General features: G+C 44.2%; 1 protein-coding gene across 1 annotated transcript in view; it reads left to right on the forward strand.

Annotated features, from left to right (window-relative positions):
* Positions 1-755: 755 nt before the first annotated feature.
* The window catches only part of SORCS3 (sortilin related VPS10 domain containing receptor 3), a 415208-nt gene continuing 390367 nt past the window's right edge, over positions 756-25596 (forward strand). Inside the window, exon 1 of the mRNA XM_083616529.1 lies at positions 756-2328. Coding sequence (XP_083472655.1) covers positions 1414-2328 — 915 coding nt within the window. The 5' untranslated portion in view covers positions 756-1413. The remainder of the gene's footprint in view (positions 2329-25596) is intronic.

A 25596-nucleotide genomic window follows, 5' to 3' on the forward strand; every position in this document is an offset into this window, starting at 1 on the left:
ACATGTGAATCATCCTAGAGACGGAAATTTGTTGCGCTTGACAGCTGGGCTCTTGACCACTTTTACACGGAATAAAGTCCCGTTGGTTTTATTTCAAGTTCGATTTACACCCAAGTAAGTCTGTACAGAATCGCGGATCTGGATTCCTAGCCTTTTGTTGAGTGTGGAAATAGTAACATAAATGTATTTTTGCGCTTGTGTGTTGCGCTTCAGAGACTCACAGAGTCGACAGCATCAGTGCATGCATGGAGTCTTCAGTGGAAGTTCCAAAGGCGTGAAATTTACTTCCACATAAGGCTTCGGTCCTATGCACTTACTTGGGAGTAAAGCCTCGACGCGACTTGCTTCCGAGGAAACGTGCCAATCAGCCACGGATCGCTGTGAGTGCTCAGTGGCAATACTCAGGATCCTTTCCGCGCTCAAACTACAAGAAATCCAGAACCGCGATCCTATGCATACTGGGTAGATATACTATTGGAAGCAGTGGGACTTCCTTACGAACCAACAGGAACAGATCAGGTTTAAACTCTCTCTCTCTCTCTCTCTCTCTCTCTCTCTCTCTCACACACACACACACACACACACACAGCCTAGCCTGTTACTTCAGCGGTCTCCGTTACGAGACTATCAAAGCAGGAGAAAGAAAAGCTGTCCATTTCTGGGTGTTGGGGAAACCCGGGAGATCTGTGGCTCTGACTGCATCGCTTTTCTAGCCCGCGCCCTCCCCATCCGCCCCCGCCACTCGCCTCCCCAGGGCCAAAGCGGCGGTGCTTCCCATTCCGCGGCGCCACGCGAGGAGAAAACCCCCCGGCGGTGGTCCTCCTATCGGCTTTCCTCCTTGGCTGTTGTTGTTTTCCTTGCCCACGCACGCCCGTGTGAGTTTCTCGCACTCGCTCCTTCTGCTAACACAGAGGCACCGACGCGCGGGCGCGCACACACGCCGCCGGATTCCGCTGGAAGTGCAGCGTGGTTGGTGCACGGCTCGGTCTAGTTCAGCCGCTGCGTTTCGCTGGGGCGCAGCAGCTCCTCCCCTTGGTGGTGCTATCCTCTTACTTGATCAAATCCTCGAACGTGAACAGTTTCACTGAAAAGCACTTTTTTGGGGAGGAAGGGGGGGACAAAAAGAAAGAAAAGAAAGAAGAAGCAAAGAGAAAGAAAATCCACCAAGTGAAAGAACAAGAGTCCCAACTATACAGGAGGGTGTCTGTGGTTTTGTTTCGGTTTTTTTGCGTGGCGGTGGGGATTTGTTTGAAAAAGAAAACAACTGCTCGTCATCAGAGAGGAAAAGGTGGAAGAAGAGACCTTTGGCTGCCAAGGAACCCTCCGAATCAACCAGCTTCTGCCCTCCCTCCTTTTCTAAAGGATCTGCCTCCCCCACCCCCCACCCCAAACAAGCAACTCTCTCTGCGAGGCATGGAGAGAGGCTCTGGCTGGTCCTCGGGCTGCTGCTCCATCGCCTGGATCGCCTCGACATGGCTCTGGCTGGGCACTTGGCGTTTCACCGGCGCTGAGATAACTTGCCGCTCTTGCTTTGCCGCCGCCGCTTCGTTCTCCACATCTCCGGCATCTTTCCGGGTCCAGCTTCTGCAGCAGCAGCCGCCGCCGCCGCCTCTGGAGGTTCCTCGGGGAGTGCCGCTTGGGCCAAGCGGGGACGGCGGCGGCGAAGGGGAAGCCCTGCCGGGGAAACCCGGCGGAGGATGGGGTGCTGGGGGCGAGGGAGAAGAAAGAGAAGGCGGCGGCGGAGGAGGAGGAGGAGGAAGGGAAGAAGCGCTCCGGAAGGATCGGGGTCCGGGAAGGGGTCAGCCGGCGGCTCGGGGGGTGGGTGGGCTGAGCGCCGGCGGGGCGCGCCGGGGAGCGGCCGCCGGCGCCCTGAAGGGAACCGGGAGGGCGCGCCGGAGCCCCACGCCCGGCCAACTCTTCTCGGCCAGGGCGAGGGGCAGCAGAGACTCGCCGGCGCTTGGCCGGGAGGAGACGGAGCGGGCGCCCGGAGCCGCCAGGGAAGAGAAGGAGGAGGCAGGAGTCTCTCTTGGCAAAATGCCGGGCGGCAACCCTCGTGAGCGCAGGGCCAGGAGAAGCGCCGAGGAGCGGCAGCCTTTGGCCCCGGACAGCCTCGGGGCAGAAGCGGGCGCCTGGGGCGTCTCCTTGACCGACGGCCAGAAAGCGCCGCGAGCGCCAGGCAAAGGTTCCCGCGAGGAAGGGCGCACCGGCAGGCTGAGGGGAGCGGCAGGCGGCGGCGAAGAGTGGAGGCTGAGCAGCACGACCTTTGCCCTCGCCGGAGACTCGGCCCACAACCAAGCCATGGTGCACTGGTCCGGCTACAACAGCAGCGTGAGTCAAAGGGCCCCTCGGGGACTGAGGCGGGAGGGGTGGGCTGGGGGGTCATAGCAGTGCCATGGTTGGGCAGGCACAAGTCCACTCCCTTTGTTTTCTTGCTTTGCCGAAAAGAAGAAGAAAAGTTTTCCCATCCCCATTGGCTGGGCTGAAATAAGCACGATCAGGGGAAACACGCGACAAATCCCAAAGCCGTGTCATCTCTGGGTGGCTGGTGGGTGCCAGGGAAGGAGGGAGAGTCCTACGGTCCCCACTTTTTATTAGGCGGTGGGAAACGCGGAATACGAGCTCCTGGAGGAAAGTTCGGTCAGACGGCTTGTTTCAGAGAGAGGCTCTTTCTTTCTATATTAAAAAAACCCCACAACCTTCCTTCTCCCTCTGAGAGAGAGAGTTATAAGCTGGACATGGCTTGTAATGCAGTTGCTTTCTCTCTTCCGCCCCACCCGTCCCTGGAAACCCTTCAGTGGGTCCGTGTGGGCTCGGTTGGTGGGGGGACCCGCAGGCTGAGAGGGAGGGAGGGGCGTGAGCCTTCTCCGTAGTTTAGAGCCTGGCGTTTCATTTATTAAGGGAAACGCACGTACCCCTCCCTCCTCGCCTCTCTGCTGACATGCAATGAAAGAAGAGGATACAATTTCAAACAAATCAGAGGCAACTCCGAGCCTCTTCTTTCCAGTCAATAAAAGGGTCTGATAATAATAGCAACAACGATAATAATAATAATAATAATAGTAATAATTGGAAGGATTCCTAAAAGTTTGCCTGACGGATTCCATTTGTGTGTGTATGCATATATATTTCCTGGACCCAGTCTTATCAAAAGGTGGCGCCCTTGAAGTCTTATTCTGAATAGCTGCGCTTGGAGGATGCAGCTACATTATAGGCAATGTGTCTGCTGGAGAGAGCAATGAAAGGGGCATTGTTAGGTTGACTTAGCTAGCTAGCATCTTGCTTCATAATGCTCCTAGGACAGCCATAAGAAGGATTTTCAATTTTATTTTAACCTGATGCCAGGAAGGTTCTAGTCAGTTCTGCCATTAAAGGCTTGGGAAGGAGGCAAAACTGTGCACAGAGTGTTGGGGAAAGCCCACCGGAGGCAATGTTCTGATTATTACCTCCTCCTTTATTGCTTTTTGCATGTACTGTCACCAGGCACAGAACAATTACAAGCACCAAGTGGAACATCCAGCTCTGAAAATTCCATATTCTGTCTTTCCATACAGTTTTTACTTCCCAGTCGTTATTGGTCGTTTGGGGCCCAAAACCTTTGGTGTCTTGCCTATTGCTCTACGTTGTCAGAAAACAACAACAGCCTCATACACATTTTGATCTGGAAGGCTTACTTTTAGTTTATCACCATTTGCCTAAGCAATGGAGACTTAAGTGCAGCCTACTCTTCACCTCATTGTGCCGTGGACACCACATTACTAAGAATAGAAGCAATAGTGGAAGTCCTAAAGATGTGCCATGTCTAGAGAAGCACTGCGGAATCCTGCTTTTTAACAGCTTTGATCCATATAGTGAAATTAGAAGTTGTTTCTCTGTCTTAAGTGTTCAGTGATTCACCAAAGGAGCTAGTCACTGATACGGGTTTTCAGTACTTGATTGCTTCTGGTTCAGTTCAGAATGCTTCTGGCACTTTGGGAAAATAAAGATGTCGTTTTTGTCCAAAGGCAAATGTCAGACGATGATCCTCTTTACTAGGATGAATAAATAATGCTAGATCTCTGCTAATATAACTAAGGACTCATTACAGGGTGCCAAATAGCCAAGTACACTGCAGTAGCGTTCTTGGTTCCCTCCCTGATATTTTGGGCTGGAAATATCTGGCTGCAAAGATACTGCGTTTCACTGATGGAATGGCATGGATCACTGTGGCATTTGTGCGAAGGGAAGAACGAGCCAGCATGTTAATGAACAAGTGATATCCACGATGTCTGGAACTAGAGGTCCTGCTTCTGGGGACTTTCCCCTCTTACTCCCTCGTGGGAGAATGCAAAGGCTGCAGCTTGTGATTAATTAGCTTTGCTCTTAAAAACCAGGCACTGTTGTGAACCTACAGGGAAAGTCAAATGCTCAACTTGACTCAAAGTCAAATGCTCAACTGAGAAGCACTGCTGCTTTCATGTGTTATCAGGAAACACCCTCCATCTCACGCCAGTAATCAAAAATAGTGGCTCTTTTATCCTTCCTTCTGCAGCCGTGCTTCCGTCTACCCAATTTGACAATAGGCTTGATTGTGGCATAAGGAGGTCAAGCAATTGGCCCAAAGGGGCAGGGTGAAATAGCGATTTGGCTCAGAGTAGAGCTCAAAGCTATTATATACCTGACCGCAAGACTTCATCCGTGCCTGGTTGCTGCTGGGGAACATGTTTTCTGAATGCACGGAGGAGATGCAAAGCATCTGAGGGGGCGCAGGGAATACCTAGGCACGTCCCCTCACTGCGTAGGTTGTGCTATGCTCTCCTGAGCAGCTCGGTGCTTCAGTTCTGACTTTGCTCACATGATGAGCATCCCTGCTTCCTCTCTCTCTTTGTGAAGATTTGACTTGTCAAAGTCTCCTCCTTGCCTTTTGGCAGACGTCGGGAACTGGCAAAAGTAGTTGTTTGGCACACAGTTAATTTCAGTCTACAGATCTCTCCTGGGGTTTTAAGAACCGGTAGAAAGGGAATAAGGAAAGAGTGGATTTTTTTTATTATTAAAAATGCTAATGGAGAATAGAAGCTGCATGACACTTAGGAAGAAGTTGGGGGAGTATATTCAAATGAAGAATAATGAAAAGCATTTTAAAAAATGAAAAGAGAAATAGTATTTTTACTTGCTAAAGAATTTCTTTTTAAGGCAGATCAGGAAACACTCACACTTTCAGCTATAGGCTTAGGGAAGTACGTTTTGGAACATGTGTGCAATCATGTGTATATGCATGTGCACATGTAATTATGAGTGTCAGTAATATGGACCAAAGTAAATCAATTGATTTCTTCGCATCCCACTTCCCTGAGAATAGCAAAGAGACTGTAGCTTGTGTGCCACAATGGGGGGCTATGGAGCCGAATCCAGTCCTGCTTATATATCTCTAGCATCTCCTCCATTAGATATTAATGTGGAATAATAATACTAATGCAATCTTTTGGGAGTTCCCCGTGCTCAGTTTATCACAACTGAATGTGAATTTGTACTGTGCAGACCTTAGAAAGAGGGGGGCTGTGCTGGTCCCTTAATAGAATGCTTGTGTTGGCCAGAGAGTGAGACGTGAGAGACACATGGTGTCTGTTATGGAGCCTCTGAATGAGCATTCACTGCTTTTACTACCCACAAGGGGAGAAGAGGTATGCATGGGTTTTCCACCACAAACAAATGAATCATCAATTGTTCTTTTTTCCTGGCTTTTCCCACTCTACCTTTTGCCTTTCTCTCCACCTTCTTTTGGATAGCCTCCCTTTCCTCATCAGGATTCAGCTACCTTCTCCTTCAAGTCCTACCTCAAAATCTACTCCCACCGCAAAGGCTTTTCTGATTACCTTGGCCTCAACTAACCTAGTGGTGTAGTAAGGGAATTCCAGACTCTGGTCTTTTAGACGGTAGTGTGTATTCACTTCAGTATGTTGTAGGACAGCCCCGTTGCATTTGGGGCCTCTCCTGCTGATTCTGCTCAGTGGGGGACTTCTGTCTCAAAGTCCTGCCCTGACAGCACCGTTGACCTTACTTGTTCCTCCGCTGCCACTGGTTCTGTCCTTCCTCATCACTTCTCTAGCAATTCCTGCTTCCTAGCAACTGTATTGTACATTTTATATGGCTAGTGTCCACATCAGCTGTGTGATCTGTGTACTTTGCAACAGAAAAATAAGACTCACTTTTTACTTCACACATAGAAAAATATGTGTGAAAAATATTTTTTGTATATTTAGGGGGGGAAAAAGAAAAACCAGCACATGAAAAGCCCCCTGAGAGGGAAAAATCAAGCAAATCTTAGGCTAGAGAGTATCTGTACAAGTGTTGATTTTGGGTTAGGCTTTCCGAAAATTATGAAATGAGCTGGAAGTGTATTAGAATCCTATAGCTGGTAAACTGCAAAACATATATTTTCCTTTCACCATAAAGTGATGAAGTGAAGGCAGGAGCTGTATGCTATCAGAAAGCATATGACACAGTCAACCATAAGGTCAAGCCAATTAGGAGGGAGGTCACTCCTGGTAGGTCAGGAATTACATTCCTCCCAATTGACTTAAGCTTATAATTGGATGTTTGGGGTCATCTGTGTTCTGACAATTAGGCTGCTGCCATTTCTACTTCCATTAATAAGTGTCTAGCGTCAACTGCTATCTTTCCTAAGACTTTAGACACCAAGGCTTTGGCACCCAAGGCCCATGGGAGATTCCAGTGGCTGCCCTTTTAGAGAGGACTATCTTTGTTAGTAGTATAGTGTTAGGGAATTATGAATCAGGGTTTTTGTTAGGAGCTCTTCCTACACTCGAGTAGGACCCTGGTAGAGACACATGCCCGACTGGCATGTTCTCTCCCTCCTGGTCATTCATTCGAGAGCTTCAAAAGCTTTCTTCTGCCCTAACATCACAGCGACCAATGCCAACAGACATCGGCACACTTAGGGATCCAGTAGAAATTATCTACTGAGATAGTGAAAGCAACCCAGTAAAAACAACAGAGTTCTGTGGCACCGTGAAGTCTTAACAACTTTCTAAACTAAAGCCCACTTTGCTGAATGCAACAAAAGTTTATGTCATAATGGCTGAATTTGTTGGTCTTTAAGGTGCCACAGGACTCTGGTTTTTTTGCTGCAACAGACTGGCCTGGCATTGGCCACCTTTCTGGAATTGCTGCATTAGCAACTGTAGAAACTGAACATCAGTCGTCATGACAGTGGAAATTGCTGCCAGAGTTCTGCAGCTGTGCCTGTTCATTTGCTGCCTGTTCTGTGTGATCATGGGCAAAGGCATGCCCTCATCATCACCCTGGGCAGAGCCAGTTGACACCATGTGAACCAGTCCAGAGTTTCACATCCATTAACAGATAGACCGATCACTTCTTGAAGATGTGAGGTGACTGCTACTGAAAGTTCAGCTCTTGATTAATCTCAGATAAGTAAACATGGATGAGTCACATGGAAACATTGCAGAATAAGAAATACAGACCATATGAGCCTCGTTTAAAGAAACATAAATGTCTAATTGTCCTGAAGCTTTCACTGATGCTAAATGTGGCTGCTTGAAACATTTGAAGAAATATTGTCTGACTTCAAGGAGGAATGCAACCACGTTCCACTCTCTGCATGGGATGCTATTTTTCTCTTCACACCATTGAAGGTGTTGGGCATTATTGAGACAAGCCAGAACATTTTGCACAGGGATGGGGTAGCTGTGGCTTATGCATCTGTGAAAGATATTGGACTCCCAACTCGCATTAGTCTGAGCCAGGGATGATCAGAGTTGCAGCCCAGAAACATCTGCAGGCCCACAAGTTTTTCATCTCTGGTTTAGAACTTGGCTTTCTTATCAGTTATAATTTCCATCCCTATGAACAGCCAGAGGAATGAAGAAAGGCATTTCATTTCTGCTGCGCTGGATGAAGTGTGTTGTCTGTCAAGAGATTTGGGGCTCCTTGTTTGGCTTTGGCTGAAATTCTAAGCATTCTGATTTGGACGAAAGCCCCATTGAAAATCAATGATACACTTCTGAATAAATGTAATTTGGGCTAGTCAGTCAAGAGGCCCCGACTTCCTGGGTTTTAGAAAAACACTACAAGGTCAATGTTCTTATTTTATTTTCCAGAGCCTGGTTTATGCAACTGTGAAAGTCTTGAGTCCTTGTGGCTTCGCTCCCTCTAGTTAAGATTGTTTCTCTGTTCTTTGTGTTAATTATATATTGTAAGCATTTATATGCATGCAATTATCTATGACAATAAGTAATTAATTGTATACATACATGCATCTGGAGTCCTTTGTGCGAAATCTAAACAGTAATTAATTGTTCCTCTTCCTTGTGGATCTGACACCTTTTGCTCAAAGAACTGGAAATGCCTTTGTTGGATAGAAAGGTCTGGAAGTGCGTGCCTCTCTGCCTGCTCCTTTTTGGAGGTAAGGCTGGTTACAAATGCCTTTGGCAGTATTCTGGTGGGATTGCTGGCTGCTAATGTGCACATGTCAGTCTGATGCTGTTATTTTACCTCTCACCTTGGTGAGATGCACATTGGGAGCCTGATGGGCTGTAATAGGTGGCAGGTGGTTTTTTTAATTAAGGGCTCTAACAAGAAAGGATGGTGACAGGGACAATACTTGGTTTTGTTTTGGAATGGATAGCTCTGCTTAGCAGAGACTCCTAGCCAGAAAGACTCTGCTAGAAAGACTCTTAGCCAGATTCCTCAACAGATAGTGGCACAGAAGATGGTTCATTTAGGTTCCTTGCTGAATAACTTACTATCATGACACTAAACAGGAATGTATCAGGCTTCCTCAACCTCAGCCCTCCAGATGTTTTTTGGCCTACAACTCCCATGATCCCTAGCTAGCAGGACCAGTGGTCAGGGATGCTGGGAATTGTAGTCTCAAAACATCTGGAGGGCCGAGGTTGAGGAAGCCTGGAATATATTCATTGGGACTGAGAGCACTGCAGCTGGAACAGTGTGTTCCCCTGTCTCCACTTAGTTGTGAATCTGATGTCAGGATTGTCCCTATTTCAATAATCCAGAGGAGGGAGGGTTACAGTTTCTTAATATGCTCACATTCAATGTTTTGCTTGGATTTGGGTTACAAAACAAATTAGTTAAGCTGCTTGGATATGGCTGGGTAGCTCAAGCCTTGCTGTAGCTTTGATCTTTCTCTAGAGACCACAGTTCAGCACATATGTGTAAGCACTTTTTAAGCCCATTGAAATCAGCGTGTTTGTCAGGGAGGAAAACCTGTTGCCCTGCAGTCATTGTTAGATTGCAGCATCCCTGACCAATAGCCACAATGGCTGGGCATGATGGGATCTGGAAGATCCCTAGCTCCCCAATCCTTGTTTAAGTGTACCCAACTCTGCATAGAATTGTGGACCACAGATAGAGCTGGCTCAAGCTATTTTTGCTGCCCTAGATGAATTCAAATCCAAACAACTTAGTGAGGTAACGATTGCTAGTAGTAGATTCACTACTATATGAGGAATGGGTTCATGTGTGTACCATTTTGCCCTTTGCCGCAGGCAGCAAAATGTCTTGGCCTGGCCTTAGGATGAACCCAATCTGAACTCCTGGAAAGCTATTGCCAGTCAGTGTAGACATTATTGAGTAAGATGGACCAGTGGTTTGACTCAGTAAAAGGTATCTTCCTATGTTCTATGTTTGCCAGGGGTACTGGTGTATGTGTTTGATTGTGCTATGGAACCCCAGCTTCCCTGGGTCCTGTACCATGTCAGGGATTCCTGGTCAAGCAGGATGTCCCCTCCTGTTCACTCACCCTTCACTTTAGAACTTTGCTGCCACTAGTTAAAAGCGTTTTATTTTTCTGCAAGGCTGCCTTTCACCAACCAGCCTCAAATCCCATTTGTGTCTCCTTGAGGACACCCAAGACAACGTAGAACATGGCACTCTGTGTATTAATTAAAATATATCACAGTGGCTTGCAACAATATAAAAACATAAAACAAATTAAAAACACAGATGTTGAGTGATATGTTCAAGTAGACCGCAAACCTTTTATGAAACGAGTTTAAAAGTTTACTAAAAGGAATAAAAAAGCAGTTCCTAAGAAAAAAGAAGGTTTTACATAAGATTCCCAATGGAGCAAATGAACAAATAAACAAAGAGTTAAATGCAGCCTGCTTTCCCTTCTCCTTAGAAACCCTACATCTAATGAATTACATCCAATTAGCCATGTCTGTAACCCTCCAGGGTGTGTTTCCTTTGTATCCTGAGATCACACCAGATCTGAAAGCCAAAGCAAGTTACTAGCCAGATAGTCCTGGGGCTCCATGACTGCCCTACTTTTGAATTCACAAAACCGAAGGAAGTACTAGGGTTACCCCCCTCCCCCAGCAGACATCACCTATGTGCAATCTGCACCCTTCTCAATGATTTTACCAGCTTCCAGATTGACCACTGGTCATGCCAGGTTTAACAAGTTAACCCTATAATTCCCAAACAACCTTACACGCAAGATTTATATACAGTGGTACCTTGGTTTGCGAACAGTCTGGTTTGCATATGTTTTGGATTACAAACACGTCAAACCTGGAAGTGTGTGTCCCGGTTTGCAAACATTTTTTGGATTACAACCCTTTTTTTTGGATTACGTAAATTTTTTGGGGGGGAGGCCCCATTAGCGAAAGTGTGCCTTGGGTGACAACCTGTTTTGGTTTACAAACGAACCTCCAGAACAGATTAGGGTTGTAAACCAAGGTACCACTGTATATATTTTTTTAAAAACAGAAATAGCCCATTTCCTTCATGTTGTGTCAAAGTTGCTGTGTTAGCTTTTGCATCCAATGGCATTGTGCTGCTGGAAATGCACAGGCTCAAGACAATGTTTCGCTCCTGTTTGCTTTGCGGTAGGAGCTTCCTGAGGCAGTGGGATCATAGAATTAGCCTGGACTTCGGTTTAGCTGTATCTTGGCTGTGGACCTGGCAGGCCATTCTTCTATCTCCTTTCAAATTGAATGCTTTAAGGTACTGCCGTCATGGCTTGGTTCCCTGCCACTTCATATCTTGGCCCTGTTAGCAGACAGTAGCACCCTTCCTCCATCTGCATCAAAGTCTCCAGCACCGTTCCATTTAAAGCTCTCTCCATCCTTTCCTTTGCTTCATTCACTTCTCTAATTTCCCCCCTTTTTTGCACCAAAGAATCTCATGTGCTACCAGTCCACCCCCTCGCTTATTTTCATTTCCTCACACTAGTCTTTGTGCCTTCTGCCATGACACTTCTGAAACTTGGGATCGCCTCCCCTCTCTGTGTCAAATCATTTCTCTCTTCCTTTTTTATGTTCCTTTGGCTCTGTCTGCAAAGCCTTGCCTGAATTACATCAGCTTCGTCTTTTAACACTGCGCTTCTCTTTGACTTTTCCCCTGTACTGCTCTGGCTAACTACCCAGGATATCCCCAACTTCCCTCCCAACTAACTGTCTTGTCTGTCCAAAGCTGATTGTGCAGGGTGTGTCAGCGCCATGTTTATTCTGATGATGGTGCCTATCAAGCACCGTTTGATGTTGGGGTCAAATGAATGCAAAAAAAAAGGATGTGTATTGAAGGCTATGCTTGCGCTAAGCAGTTCTCTGGTGGCAGGGGTAGAGGTGGCAGTGGGGGGGAGGAGAGTCCCCCCCCCCAAGAATAGCTGGAGCTGCTTGCAGTCAGTCTTGGGTTAGAGGCACCAAACTGCAAGCAATACATTTAAATCCTTATATAGAAACTATCCTACTGCACAAAGAGTAAAGTTTATAGATTCGTAGAATCATAGAATTGTAGAGGTGGAAGAGACCAGGAGGGTCACCTTGTCCACCCCACTGCAATGCAGGAATCTTTTGTCCAACGTAGGGCTTGGACCCACAGCCCTGAGATTACGAGTCTCCTGCTCTACTAACTGAGCTATCCAAGTTATATTAATTGCTTGGGGCACTTTTGCTTCCTAACCCCAGCCAGCTCTGGCATGTGGCCCCCAGAAAGTTGACCAGAAAAGAATGTGGCCCTCCACCAAAGAAGGGTTTCTCCATCTCTGATGTGAGGCTTTGCCTGTGGACCTATGCATTGGTTGGGTGGTGGGCAAGGAAGAGTGGAAAGTTAGTGCTGCAGTATGTGATTTAGGCTGCAATCCTAAACACACTTACTTGGGAGTAAATCCCATTGAACTCAGTGAGGATTACTTCTGAATTGATATGCATACGAATGCACTGTCTATGACAGGCAAGGGTCTTTTAAAATATCAGTCTTCAACGAGGCACAGCTTCAACTGGCTGGCTAACACTGTACTGAGATGGGTACATTTACAGTGCAGGCTGTCAAGTTCAGATGTGCATTACGGACACCATGAGTCAGTGTCACTTCAGCCTTTGCCAGTGTGGTGCCCTCCATATATTTTGGTCTATGATTCCCATCAGCCTTAATCGGCACCAAGTTGGTGAAAGCTGTCATATAGTAATTGGGTCTTAAGGGGGAGGCAGACCCTTAAGTCCCATGTTCATTTTCTTGTCCAGAATTTTGTTTTTCAAACAGAACTTTGGGTTGAACATATTGTAAATAAAGATATTTGCTACCATCTTTCAAATATGTACAGTATAGACTTATTGAGCTTATATAGCGCACTATTAAGAGACCAGGTGCCAGGGGTATATTTTGATGAATGCAATGTGAACGTAGCTATAGTCCCAGAATGCATATAAAAAGGAACAGATCCATAATTCTAGTCCTGCATCTTTTAAAACAACTATGTCAACTCTCAGTATTAGGAACTTGCTCCAAAACAAGATTATTTTATTCTCCTGCAAATGAATAATAGTCAAACTGTCCACTTTACAACCTGGTAGGAAGCACCATGCCTTCTGCTGGACAGATAAGAGAAACATCAGTAGTCTTGTAACTGAGAATAGCACCACCTAATTAGCTCAGCTGACCTCCTGCTACCCTCTCCTTGATCTATGCAGCCCTGGGGCAAAAGCGCTAGAAACGGAGAGATCCCAAATACAGCCAGGGAAAGCGTTCAGGAAGCATGGTGGCTAGCACTAGAGGGAGCGAGGACATTTAATAAAATATAAAAATGACAGCGGGAGATGAAATTGAGAGCTTTAAAGTGTATTCTGAAAGATTGGTATTGCTGAAATATTAATACTGGAAATTCTCCTGCAGGTGACACACCAAAACTCCTGCTATATGAAAGGCTTTCTTCTCAGAGAGAGAAGTTGGGGCATAACATTATGGGCTTAAAATCAAGAGGGTCCCATTCTAAGGGTATCGTGACTACCGGGAGATCATTCAGGCTGATGGTGCATTCATTCATTTGTTGGCTATTTTATCCTCTGTGGCTTCCCTTTTTATTACCAGAAAGTATTTGCCTGATCATAGGATGCACTTGCCTGCTTTAAATTATCATCTTCTCTTGGCCTGTTTCTAAAATGAAATCCTTCATCTCGGTACTCCATCCTTTGCTTGTGAAACCATCCCTGCATCTTTACTGCTGATGGATGTCCCTGAATGGCACAAGGGAGGATGATTAACTCTCATGGTGCTGGAAGCATAGAAGCTCATCCTTCCCGCTGTTGGTTGATTGAAGGGGAAAGCCGACTACAGACTTGTACTTTCTGCCTCCTGGAGGAAGTCCACCCATTAGAAACTGAAGTCTTGGAAGATTATTTTGTTACAGGATATTAAACCATTTTCAAGTTAATTAATTTACTTTGAGAAAGGATATTTGTCGGATTACTTTGAGGGAGGAAAAAATGTTGTCATTTACAGAGTGCTGGACTTAATGAATGAATTTCATGCCACACATATATGAATCAGATCTCATGCAACTAACAGAGCACACAAAAGCCAAGGTTTTGCCCAGGTCCAATTATTTTTTTATGCCATACTGTAAGTTGCATGGATTCCCACTGACAGAGAAGAAAGAGCACCTATGCCCTTTTTGCATGCTTCTTTAGGTTGCAGTGATAATTTGCAGCGTAGAAGCTAGTTACTTCTAGAGACTCCTGAGATATTATAAACTTTTAATTAAAATGAAAGCAAGTTCCTGTCCCTCATCATTCTGAAGAAAATGCGCCATCTGTTTATGTATCCATTCATCTACCTGCCTACAACGTGTGTGTCTCTTTTTTAACTGAGAGGGTTCACAATTCCCTTAGATTTAGTTTCACTGGACTAGATTGCACCCATTTGAATGCAAAGTCCAAAACCCAATTAGCAATCTTTGCCCCATATGAGCAAAGGGCTTGTGTGATGTCTGAAAGCAACCATTGTGGTGTTTATTTCCTTTCTTCATCTTGACCTGTCAACCAAGTGGAGAAACTGTTCCTTAGGACCAGAATTGTAGTGGGCAAAATGGATTTAAACCTATGAGAGTCAGGTTGATTCAGTCTTTAATTTGCAGAGAAAACACTGGGGATTCCCTGAAAACTACAAACAAACCTCTGCTTGATTCACAACATCAGCTTCCTTCATTTCTCTAAACTAGATTGATAAAGTAGGTGGGCACTTGGATCTGCAGAATCCACACGAACCAGTTCAGCCCAATGTCATAATTATGGTTACACTGATGGTTGTGGACTCTGCAGGTTGATCAACTTTACCCCTTCACCAAATTCGGAGTGTTTTGGTAGGTAAATGGCACCCCTCTCTGCCTCGGTTTACAGCTGGTGAAAGGGACATGGCAATGTCTACAAAAGATTACAGTTCTCACTCCATGGCTCTAGCACTGTGGGATAGTGCGCACTTTGGTGCACTGTTTGGACACGATGAGCTCTTGTAATAATAATTGCCCATGGGAAGGTATTTGCCTTCTCGTGGATGGCTGGGAACTGCATGGTATAGCAGCAGAGACTCTGTTCTTGCTCAGCATCAGACAACTGGATTGGGACCACTGAACACATTTGCTCCAACCCACCATGTGTGCATGGATACAGCCCCACCACTCTGCCCCACCACTCTGCCTACACTGGGTCATGCCCACTGAGAAACAATTATAGAAAATGTGAGGATCTTTCTCCCGCTCTCCCTCTCGCTAAACACATACACAAGTGTTTTGCTTTAACTTGCATCCTTGAGCCTTCATGTTTTCTAGTCACTAAAGCTCTTTTTAAAAAAATCAGAGGATGCCACTTCTAGCTGTGTCACATCTTTCATCCAAGGGTCACTGGGGTCCCTTTGTTCCAGACTCTAGTTTTACAGTGAGCCATTTTAATTAATTTAAGATTGCCCTCCTCACTTGTTCTTCTCTTGTATGATTACAAACAGCCAGAGCCGCATTTCCAGGTGACATTTTTCTACTCTCGTCTGCAAGCAATTGGCTTCATTTCTCTTTCCCCGAAAGCTGGGAGGCCCAACAATAAACTTCTTAATTAAATTTTACATGGCCCTGGGTGTGGGGAATGGAGAGACAAAGAAGGAGATCAAAGTGTAAATAAAGCTTTTGGTAAAAGGTGCCAGCAAATCCCTTTGCTTGGATTGCTGTTAAAATCTTCCACCACCTGAAGGCTGCTGTTTAGTTTAGACAAATGGCTTGTGAAGATGGGAGTACATTACTGAGCAGATGTTTCCTTATTTACTTCCTAACATTTATATCCCACCTTTCTTCCAACATGGAACCCAAGGTGGCATACCTGTGGCATGCATGCAGACCATGCTAGGGGAAATATACCCTTAAACGCCCCATGATCCACACATTTTGTCAAGAAATATCCAGGGGAGTGTGGCACTGCTCAGTTTTACATTTGGAGGGGGAACTAATATCCCCATGTGGTGGAGGTACAGACTCCTCTTCCTCCTCCAAATGATAATGCTCATCATGAACTGGATGCCCCAAATGAGCACTCTTTTCCTGTGATTCTTCTGAAGAACCACATGAACTAGCCCTCTGTGCTATTGGATGTTTGCATAAAGCAGAGATGGGGAACCTGTGGCCCTCCAATTGTTTTGTTGGACTATAGCTCCTAGCGTCCCTGACCACTGGTCCTGCTGACTGGAACTGATGGGAGTTGAAGTCTAATGATACTTGGAGGGCCTGAGGTTCTCCATCCCTGATGTAAAGCAAGTGATGTAAACGAAGTAGTATTGCCATGGTAGAAATATTATTGCTCTTCAACCATGTGAACTGTGCCTCAGGTAATTAAGAATGGCTCCATTGATACCTGTGGAAAGAATATTGAAATCCTTGTTTTGCAAAGGACAAGGGAGTTCTGGGGTTCTGTATCTATACCCTGGCATAGACCAGACCTGCAGTTGTGGGTTAATATCTCGCAATTACCCTGAGCAAGCAGGTAGAGGGGTGAATGCCTTAGGCAGTTTGGAGGTGTTGAAGATGAACGGTAGAGTGCATGCTCAAGTCTCTACTCCCTAGCACTGCCAGTTATAATGATCACAGGAAGCAGCACTGAGAGAGGCTCTGTAGAATACAGGCAGTTGAAAGTACTGGATCAAGACCAAGGATCTGGCTCAGTTTGGCAGTATGTCATAAATATGCTCCCCGGTTGCCAAAGATATGCCTGAGAATGAATGCAAATATTGATGGCTCCAAGCTAATATTGGCATCCCAATATACTTTGTAAGCATTAGGATGCAAATAATATTTGCATATCCCTAAATCAGGGCTTCTTTTGAGGACTAGCTCAGTGGAAAGTTCCAGTGCCAGGTTCTAGCTGCAGGAGCAGCTGTATACATGATGCTGGTATATGCTGAGAATTCAGCCCAGCCTGACTTTTTGCATTCTGCTGCCACCAGATTTATTTATTTATTTGCAAACATTTCTGTACCACAGTCATTTAGTGGGGGAAATCGCAGTGGTAAATAGCATAAAATCAACAATAAAATTTCTCTCTCTCTCACACACACACACATGCATCGCTGTTCATTAAATTAGCTTAATAAAGCAACATAGCTGGGTCACTCCTCAGGAAAAGGCTGGGTAAATGGATAGAGTTTTAAGCAGCCACCCAAATGGCAATATGGTAGATGCCTGCCTGGTGTTCATTGGAAGTGCAGCCTAAGGGGCGGGTGCTGCCACATTAAAGACCCTGGTCTTAGCGGATGTAAGATGAACTTCAGGAGCCTACAGCACTACTAAGTGTGTCTCTCCTGGGAATGTAAGTGACCAGGCAGGAGTGTAGAAGCCAAGATAAGGTGCTCCCAGAGGTAACCTGATCCCAAGTAGTCCTAGGCTATATATGTCAATAGCAAGACACTGATCTTTTTTTTTTTTTTAAATGAATATTTATTAGATTTTCCAATTTTATAAACACAAAAAGAAAAAGAAAAAGAAAAATATTAAAAACAATTCAGTTTCAATAACAGTTTTTCAATCACATATTTCTTTGACTTCCTCATACCTCCCCTTCTTGTTCTCTAGTTCACCTTATTAATTCAGCAAATCCTAATCTCTTAACATTCCTTTTAAAATAAAACCTTATTTTCCATTCAACTTTTTTAAATTTAATAACATAAACCAATATAATCCCCATTATCTTTATCATAACAGCTAGTCCCCGCCAAAGTTTAAACCAACATCTTTTCAAAGTTCATTAATTTTATAATATTTCTGTAGATAATCCTTGAATTTCTTCCAATCTTCTTCTGCTGCCTTTTCTCCCTGGTCGCGGATTCTGCCGGTCATTTCTGCCAGTCCCATACAGTCGATCAACTTCATCTGCCATTCTTCCAGAGTGGGTAGATCTTGAGTCTTCCAGTGCTTTGCTATAAGTATTCTTGCTGCCGTTGTAGCATACATAAAGAAAATTCTGCAAGACACTGATCTTGCCTGAGTAGCCTCTTGGTAGCTAGTGCAGTTCTTCCAGCACAGGTGTCAACAGGGCACCTCCCTCACCAACCTGACCCGAATTTCACTGCATTTTAAAAGGAAGCAGGGGCACATATGGAAATACTAGAGGATGTTTGGTCCGATTGCTTCTTTAAAAAATGTTATCCATGGAATTGGATCAGACGAGCATCCTGATTCTTGTTCTTCTCAACTTCTTTTGCATTGTGTGTCTCTCATCTCTGCTTAACTCCTATGAGAGCTAAGCCAGCCTTGTCAGTTTATCTCCGTAGTCACAGCACGTGGCACGTTTTGTGTTTGGGGGAATCTGTCCTGACAAGTGGCAGCCATGGAGAAGCCAGAAGCTACTTCAGGGGCCTGTTACTTATTTAAACCACTCCTTCCCCCCCTCCTTTGTTTTGACTGCTGCCACTGACTCATATACCTCAAACAGCTAAGCTTTGTCAGCTTTTGGGGGGGCTTGCAGTGAATAGATGACATTTTTCTTAACCCACCAGAGAAATTAGCAAGATCTGTATTTGGGGCTTTATGATTCAAGCACATTTTGTCTTCTTTGAAAACGTGTTGCACAAGTGCTTGAGTACCTGCTGCCAAAAAGCAAGCAAGCAAGGAGGTGAAAGGCAGGTGAAGAGAGGGCATGGCCCCCTTCTGTGTGGTCAGCAGTACTGCCTGCTGGAATCCAGTCAAGTAGGGAAACACGCTTGAGGGAGCTGGGGGAGGGCTGTGTTGTTGGGAGGATTCCACTCTGCTTATTTAGGTCAATAGAGTTGAGCAGGTCGTCCCTACCTGCCAGAGCTCATAAATTCTTGCCCTGAGAACTATCATTTCCAAGTATTGCTTAAGTCATCCATCCTGTCACAATCTGAAGGCATGGGAGAAATGGGCTTGGCAGAACAGTTCTGTTATAGTTTAAAGCAGTGATGGCCAAGTTTGTTTTGTTTTGGGACTACAACTCCCATCATCCCTAGCTAACAGGACCAGTGGTCAGGGATGATGGGAACTGTAGTCCCAAAACAGCTGGGGGGCCAAGTTTGGCCATCACTGGTTTAAAGCGATTTCATCAGGCTGATGGAGGCTGAGGGAGAGGAGGGACCTGAATTTGGTTCACCTGTTTTTCACTGACATACATCCTTCCATATCCAGATTTCAGTCATGCCAAAGAGCACATGGACTAGAATAATTAGCTGAAGCCTCCCCCTGTTGATCATTAGATTCACTTAAATATCACAAGGTGCCACCAATACAAATTGGATTCTTAATTGCTGTGTGGATGTCAAGCACCTAGGATATATTTTTTTAAAAGTCCAAGTTAGTTTGGGGTTTAGGAGTGTTGTCACTGAGTCCCTTTATGGCCCTGGAGATATAAGGTTGGATCATCAACAGCAGCCGTGGAACCTTGTTGCTTTGCCACCCCAAATGTTAGACCTATGTGAACTTTGTCTGAATCAGAGTTTCTTGTACAGTCTGTCTCTTTGGGTTTCTCTCAGTTTCTCATTTTTCCAAACTTAAGTTCAGTTCACCACATTTCAATATCAGCTTTTGTTTTTGTTTTAAAAAAGTCCTCATGGAAATTCACAAGCATTTTAGTGCGCATTTTTCTGAACATACCATTTTTGGAGTATGTAATTTTTGCTTGATACAGGCACACACACCCCTTATGTGGGGCCTCCATGCTCATAAGTGGAAATCACATAAGTGGAGAACACTTTCTAAACACCTTTTAAATGTCCTCTCTGCTGCTCTCTCTCCAATCCAGACCAAAAGTACTATCCAAAATAGATCTACAACTAGAATTGAAGCTCTGGGACTGGCAGGAGGATGGATGATGCGAGGAAAAGCAGCAGCAGCTGCTGCGCTACCCTGCACACCAGCTGTTAGGTGGTTAGGCTGAGCAGCCTAAACAAAGCCCAGCTCCACCCCAGGTCCCTTTGGGGCTTCCTCCTGCCCTCACTTTGGGTTCTGGGGAGGTTCTCCTCATGAGCTATGAAGACTCTCCAGCTCCCTCCCACCATTTCCAGGTTTCGATTGAATCATTTATTTCCCTGCACCATGTGTATACATGGTCATGCACAAGTTGATCTTGTGTAAGTGGGGGTGGGAGGGAGCCTATATATACATTTTGCCATTTCTCCGCTTATAATGCATTTTGTGTATGTTATTTTCACTAATACAGTATATGCATTTGCATCACAAAATTTGGAGAAGTGTGGATTTGGAAACATAACTGTGTTTTGTTTTGCCTATTATTCCTGGAACGGCAAATTAGATTGGCTGGCAATAAAATGTGAACTGAATTGAATTTTTTCCCCATCGCTATTAACCACGAATGAAAAAAATGAGTTGCACAAAACTGAACTCATTACAAACTGAACAGCAACCTGTAAATTTGGGAATACCAACTACTAAATAAGAATGGGTCCAAGTTTGCAGTCAACAAAGCTTAAAGACAGAGTAAATAAAATATATTTGGAATTAATTACAACAGCTTTAATAAGTCATTAAGGATTAAAATACAATTATAAAATAACATACTAAATATCACAGCTGTTGATCCTGCTTATATTCTCACCTAATTAACAAACTGTAGTTTTTTGTTTTTAATCTTGTTGTTGGTCTGTTAGTGAGAAAACAGCCCTTAACTACTTCATAGTTATCGTGGATTGTTTAGAGCAATACAGGGTGAAGTTCCCCTGCCTCCACTGCTGAAGAACTTATAAAGTGTTTGGATTTTCTATAGGGATTGATTTGGAGAGACAGGCTGAGCTCAATTTTTGAATTAATGAATAGTGAATTATGAATTCATGAATGCCAAAGAGTGAATTATGTACTCTTTAATATTGCACGATAAATTTACGAGTGCAAAAAAGATCAACAATCTCTTTGAAAACACCATTTTCAGCATTTAATTCCATTTTGAATCTGCCTCATGTAAAATTGTGAAATATTTTGTGTTTAAAAATTATGTGGATATTTGATTTGACATTGCTTGCAGACCTACTGCCTGTCAACTGCAAGAGTACCATTTGCTTACTTGGAAAAGTTACATTATGAATGTATCAAATGTAATTCATTCAAAAAGTGAATTTAGTGGGTTGTAGTCACCTAAGTCCTACTCAGAGTAGACCCATTGATAGTAATGATCTGACATTTGCCATGTTCAGTAACTTCAATTGATCTACTCTGAGTAGCACTAGCATCTTTGTGTGTTGTCAATCAATCCCAGTGTGCACTGGTGCTGATGTCCAGTTTTCCTGTATTAGTTCATTCCCCATGAAATAAAAGGGATAGCCAACAAGCATGATGTTTTTCAATGGAGCTGTAAGGTCACGTCACAATGAGAAATGGTTCATGCTTTGCTGTTTGTGAACTTCCAGGTTGTTGAGCTATGCGACCTTCTTTGTTTGGCAAATGTTTGTTTCTGATAGGTTGTATAAAACCCTTTTATAAAGCCAAACCTATATGTTCCACCTCTAGCTACCTAAATGTCACTGCATAGGTCAAGACTCTGTGTGGAAAGGGGCAGAATTTCCTCTTTCATACAAAGAGTGGTTCAAGGTCTGCTAAGCAATAATAGATTTTCAATGTGGCTCCTTCTCTGCTCACAAGGTGCCTAATGGGAAATCAGAGCATTATATATCTGAGAAGCTGTAAATAATAATAATAATAAAAGGCTGTGTACCACGGTAAATCATTCAAGAGCATCTATTGCATTGGCCTTGAGCTTGGGTTGTTAACTAAGACGCATTGGATACCACTTGTGATTCACCATCCAAATATTGGATATTGCAAATAATGGACAGTGTGTGAGAATAAAAGGGAAAAAACAGACTGAAGGTGAAAGCAGCACACACCAAAAATGTGAGCGATTGTCAGTTACGTTCTCAAAGGAGCTCAGTTAGGAAGGATTTCCTCTTCTACTAAAATGTTTTGCACCATCCCAGATTTTTGGGCACAGAAACACTAGATTTTTTTTTATTTTTTTTGCTTTAGGTCAGAAATACTTGGATGAATTGCTGGTGGCTGCACCCGCTCTCCCTCCAGCCTCTTAGTTAAATGGCAGGTGGATGAACAAATGGTGGCAGTTCAATTACGTTCTTACCGGGGCTTCCCTCCAACCCTGTGAGATGTGTGTGCAGGCTGCAATGATGGCCCATTATGCTAGTTTATCAAATACCAGTAAATCCCATCTTTATTTAGAGATTAACCATAGGGCTAGTCCTTTGGAAGACTATCACAAGATGTGATATTTAGCTGATTGGTCTTGCATTTAACATAAGAAGAGCTCACTGGATCAGACCGCTTGCCCATCTAGTCCAGCAGCCTGTTCTGACACTCCTTCAGCCTAGCACTGTGTCCAGGCTCTGGTCCAGGGTTTGCAAGGCCTCTCCAGACCCAGAGTTTTCAGAGAGGTAGTGCTGGGCATCTTGCTTTAGATTTGCACTTTCCCGCAGTTCATCCCATGCCATCATGGGAAGATTCAGAATCCATGTGTCAAAACAGATTGAAAAATAGAAAACCAATTGCTATTGTGGAACGTTGATATTCAAAATCAATATGCCCAGGGCACCGCGTGCTATACATCTTTATCACAGATGGCAGCGACCTACTACTTATTTTGTCTTTCTCCTTTACGGGGCAAATATTAGGTTATAGTAATATTTCACATCTGCTGGAAAAGGGACACCGCTTCACTGTCTTGGTGCAGTAGCAGCATTCTCTCTGAGAACATGAGTGGTTTTCAAATCTACATTGCCTAGGTAGAAAGGACTCTTTGATCTGAAAATAGAGATGGTGTATGTACTTCTGTAATCCAAGAAAATCTTTAATAAAAACATTTTTTAAAAAGCAGGCAGAGATGTCCTGTGCACTTGAGCCTTCATCAAATATTACACACGTAGGAAAACAACTGTGTTGCGATAAGCTCAAACTGGCCAAGTGGCTTTCTCATCAGTCCAGAGCACTGTGGTATAATAGCCCAGGCGTTGACGCTGCTGTTCAAGTCCACTTCTGCTGTAATGCTTGACAGCTAATTTCATTTCCAAGGTAGAAGAAAGTGCTAGGCAAGGGATCTGGGGGGAGACCTGGCTGATTATTTAAAATGAATTAGGCGCGATGAAATATTTAGCCTTTAAACAACAAATTTAATATGGTGAATTGCATTTTATTTATTAATGGCTCTTGTGTGGAGATTTGTAGAAGGTTTCTGCTGAAGTGCACTGTTGTGATATTGCAAAATATGGTAATTACTCTAATATTTTGATGAATTATTAATAAACGCTGGGCCTAGGAGGGTAACTCAGTAACAGAGATTTTAAAAATCCATTCGTGGTTTTGGGGAAGGGTATTGCTACTATTTGTTTTCTGCCACACTGCTCTTGACCCCCCCCCCTGACACAAATATGAAGATGATGTTTTAATATGCATATTTTTAGACTGAGCTACCTGCTATAAGCTTCAGGTATTGAGGGAGATGGATAGACAGGAAATTTATATAAATAAAACAAACAGATAATGAAATTGGATTCAGTTATCACAATTCCCTCCCTTTTGCTTCTCTCCTGACTGCGCTTGGTGGTTTCTCTGGGAGGCAGAACTTGAAACCACACTATAGAACTCTGAACTCTGATTTTAGGGCACATACCCCTAGAGAGGCAGGCCCTAAAATGTTGTGGGAAATTGTCATAATGTTGCTTTTGTCGTATTTTGTAGTTGTTGTTTTTTTAAGAAAGGAGTGATGGGTGTCTGAATTCCACACGATGTTTTGATAGAGCAGGCCAAAACTTTTGCTGCAGGTCAGTAGGAGCACTATTTTACTACTGAAATAAAACATTCACGCTGTGACAACCCATGTAAATTATAAATGACTTGTCAACAGCTAATAAAGACTTGCCAACAAGCCTCAGCAGCCAGCTCCTGACAGATGTTTTCTGGTCTTTGGTCTTTAAAGCTCCAGGCAAGCCTATGAATCAGGTGACGAGGAAGTTTGATTTACATAGCCAGGCAGCTACTCTTTCCGATGCCTATCTATTAGGAGGCAAATAAGACCTTGTCCATAGCCTTTACTCTAACAAATGACAAAGTGAGAGGTAGGATTGCACAATAACATTGTACTGGAAAGGTTTGGCGCAGAACAGCCTTGCAGGGAATGTTCTCCCAACCCTGTGCACCAGTGTGACACCAGTGTGAGAAGCACGTCACTGATCACTCTGGTTGGAAAATGTAGGTCAAAGGAGGGGAAACTTCTGGCCTGGGGATGGCAGGGTCTCTCAAAAGGGCATCCCACCATGACCCACACCTTCTTGTTTTCACCTTGCCTCTGGGTGGGGATTAGGCTTGAAAAACAACCCTCCCACCAGCTCCAAGTACTATGCAGGAGAGACATATTCAGAGGGTCCAAGCTGGCAGAAGGAAGGGCTCACTATCTTCTTCCAATGTGCTGCAGCCCCTCTCTTCCAGAAGCAGGTCCCACATCATCATCATCTTCATCTGTTTATTTCTATATCACTTTTTGGCCAAGGCCCCCAAAGCAGTGAACAAATTAATACCAGAGAAACTACAATGAAACTACAGTAAACACAAATGTACAATACAATAAAAATAATAATTGAACTGATAAAATAGCAACAATCTCAGCACACCATTTATACACACACTTTATACGTACATTTGTGAATTGCATTTGTGTCCTCACCACCACACAATGGCCATCCACAAAACAATTGTCCTACCCAATAAGCTTTTACCTGGAAGCAGCTGCAGCTGTAGCAAAAATTTTACAGGCTAGTTTGCTCAACCTTCTGGCTCTTCAGCAGTCCTCTTACTGCTATCCACTACTGCTACATAACAGCTAGGCTTGGGGAGGCTGTTTTCAAGCTGAACTGCTGTGTGTGTGTAGCAGTGTAAAATATACAGGGCAGGTGAAGAAGAATTATATGTGACTATCCCCTAGTTCTGATACATCCCGAGATAGATGCTCCAAATCATCCAAGTGGCACTTCTAGAATCATATTTTTTGAAGAGTATGGAAGTAAATAAATCCATTTATAACAAAACTGAGAAAACTATTGTCAAGGGATATTGTGTGAGGTTTTGTACATTGCTTCATTCTGCTTTCTAAATCAGGAACCCCCACCCTATTTCCTTCTTTTCTTTCAAAGCATCTGATTTTGCTGCTGGTGATGGAATAATAAAACCACACTTAAGCTCCCATCAAGCCCCTTTCTGATGCAGTTATCTGTTACTTATTTTCTCTCTTGTGGAAGATTTGTTCCTCCAAATGCAGGTTCCCCCCAAGCTTTTCTACCACTGCACACATGGGCATCCTGCTAGCTTTCAACTGAGTGGATCTGCTGGGTTTACGTGCAGGGAATCAGTTGTATGTTTTGTTCACCTTTGTGTCCACTTCATATTCAGCCCACTTCCATCATGACAACACACCTTGGGGCAGCTTTGCATTGGCATTTTTGCACAGACATATCGCTGTGTGTTGTACGCAGTTCAAAGCCAATTCAAGCTGAAATGCCAAAGTGATTATGTGAATTCACTCTCATTTTGTTTTTGTTGTGTAGAACAGGCTCATGTTCTGATAGAGAGAACAGCTTTTCATATCTCAGGAAACATTTTGGAGTCTATTATATTGTAATCCTGAATTTTGTTTTGAGGAGTTATTATTTTACATATTGTTTTCTGTTTTAACATATGGTTGGTACAAGAAAGACTGGCTGGCTGACTTATCTGGGAGTGATGAGCCATTCTGGGGTTTTCTGAGGGCAGTGGTGCTCTCCTACAGATCTGGTTGAGAGGAAAGTGGG

This window comes from Podarcis filfolensis (assembly GCF_964270895.1).
Source record: "Podarcis filfolensis genome assembly, chromosome: 5".
In the NCBI taxonomy this organism is placed as follows: Eukaryota; Metazoa; Chordata; class Lepidosauria; order Squamata; family Lacertidae; genus Podarcis; species Podarcis filfolensis.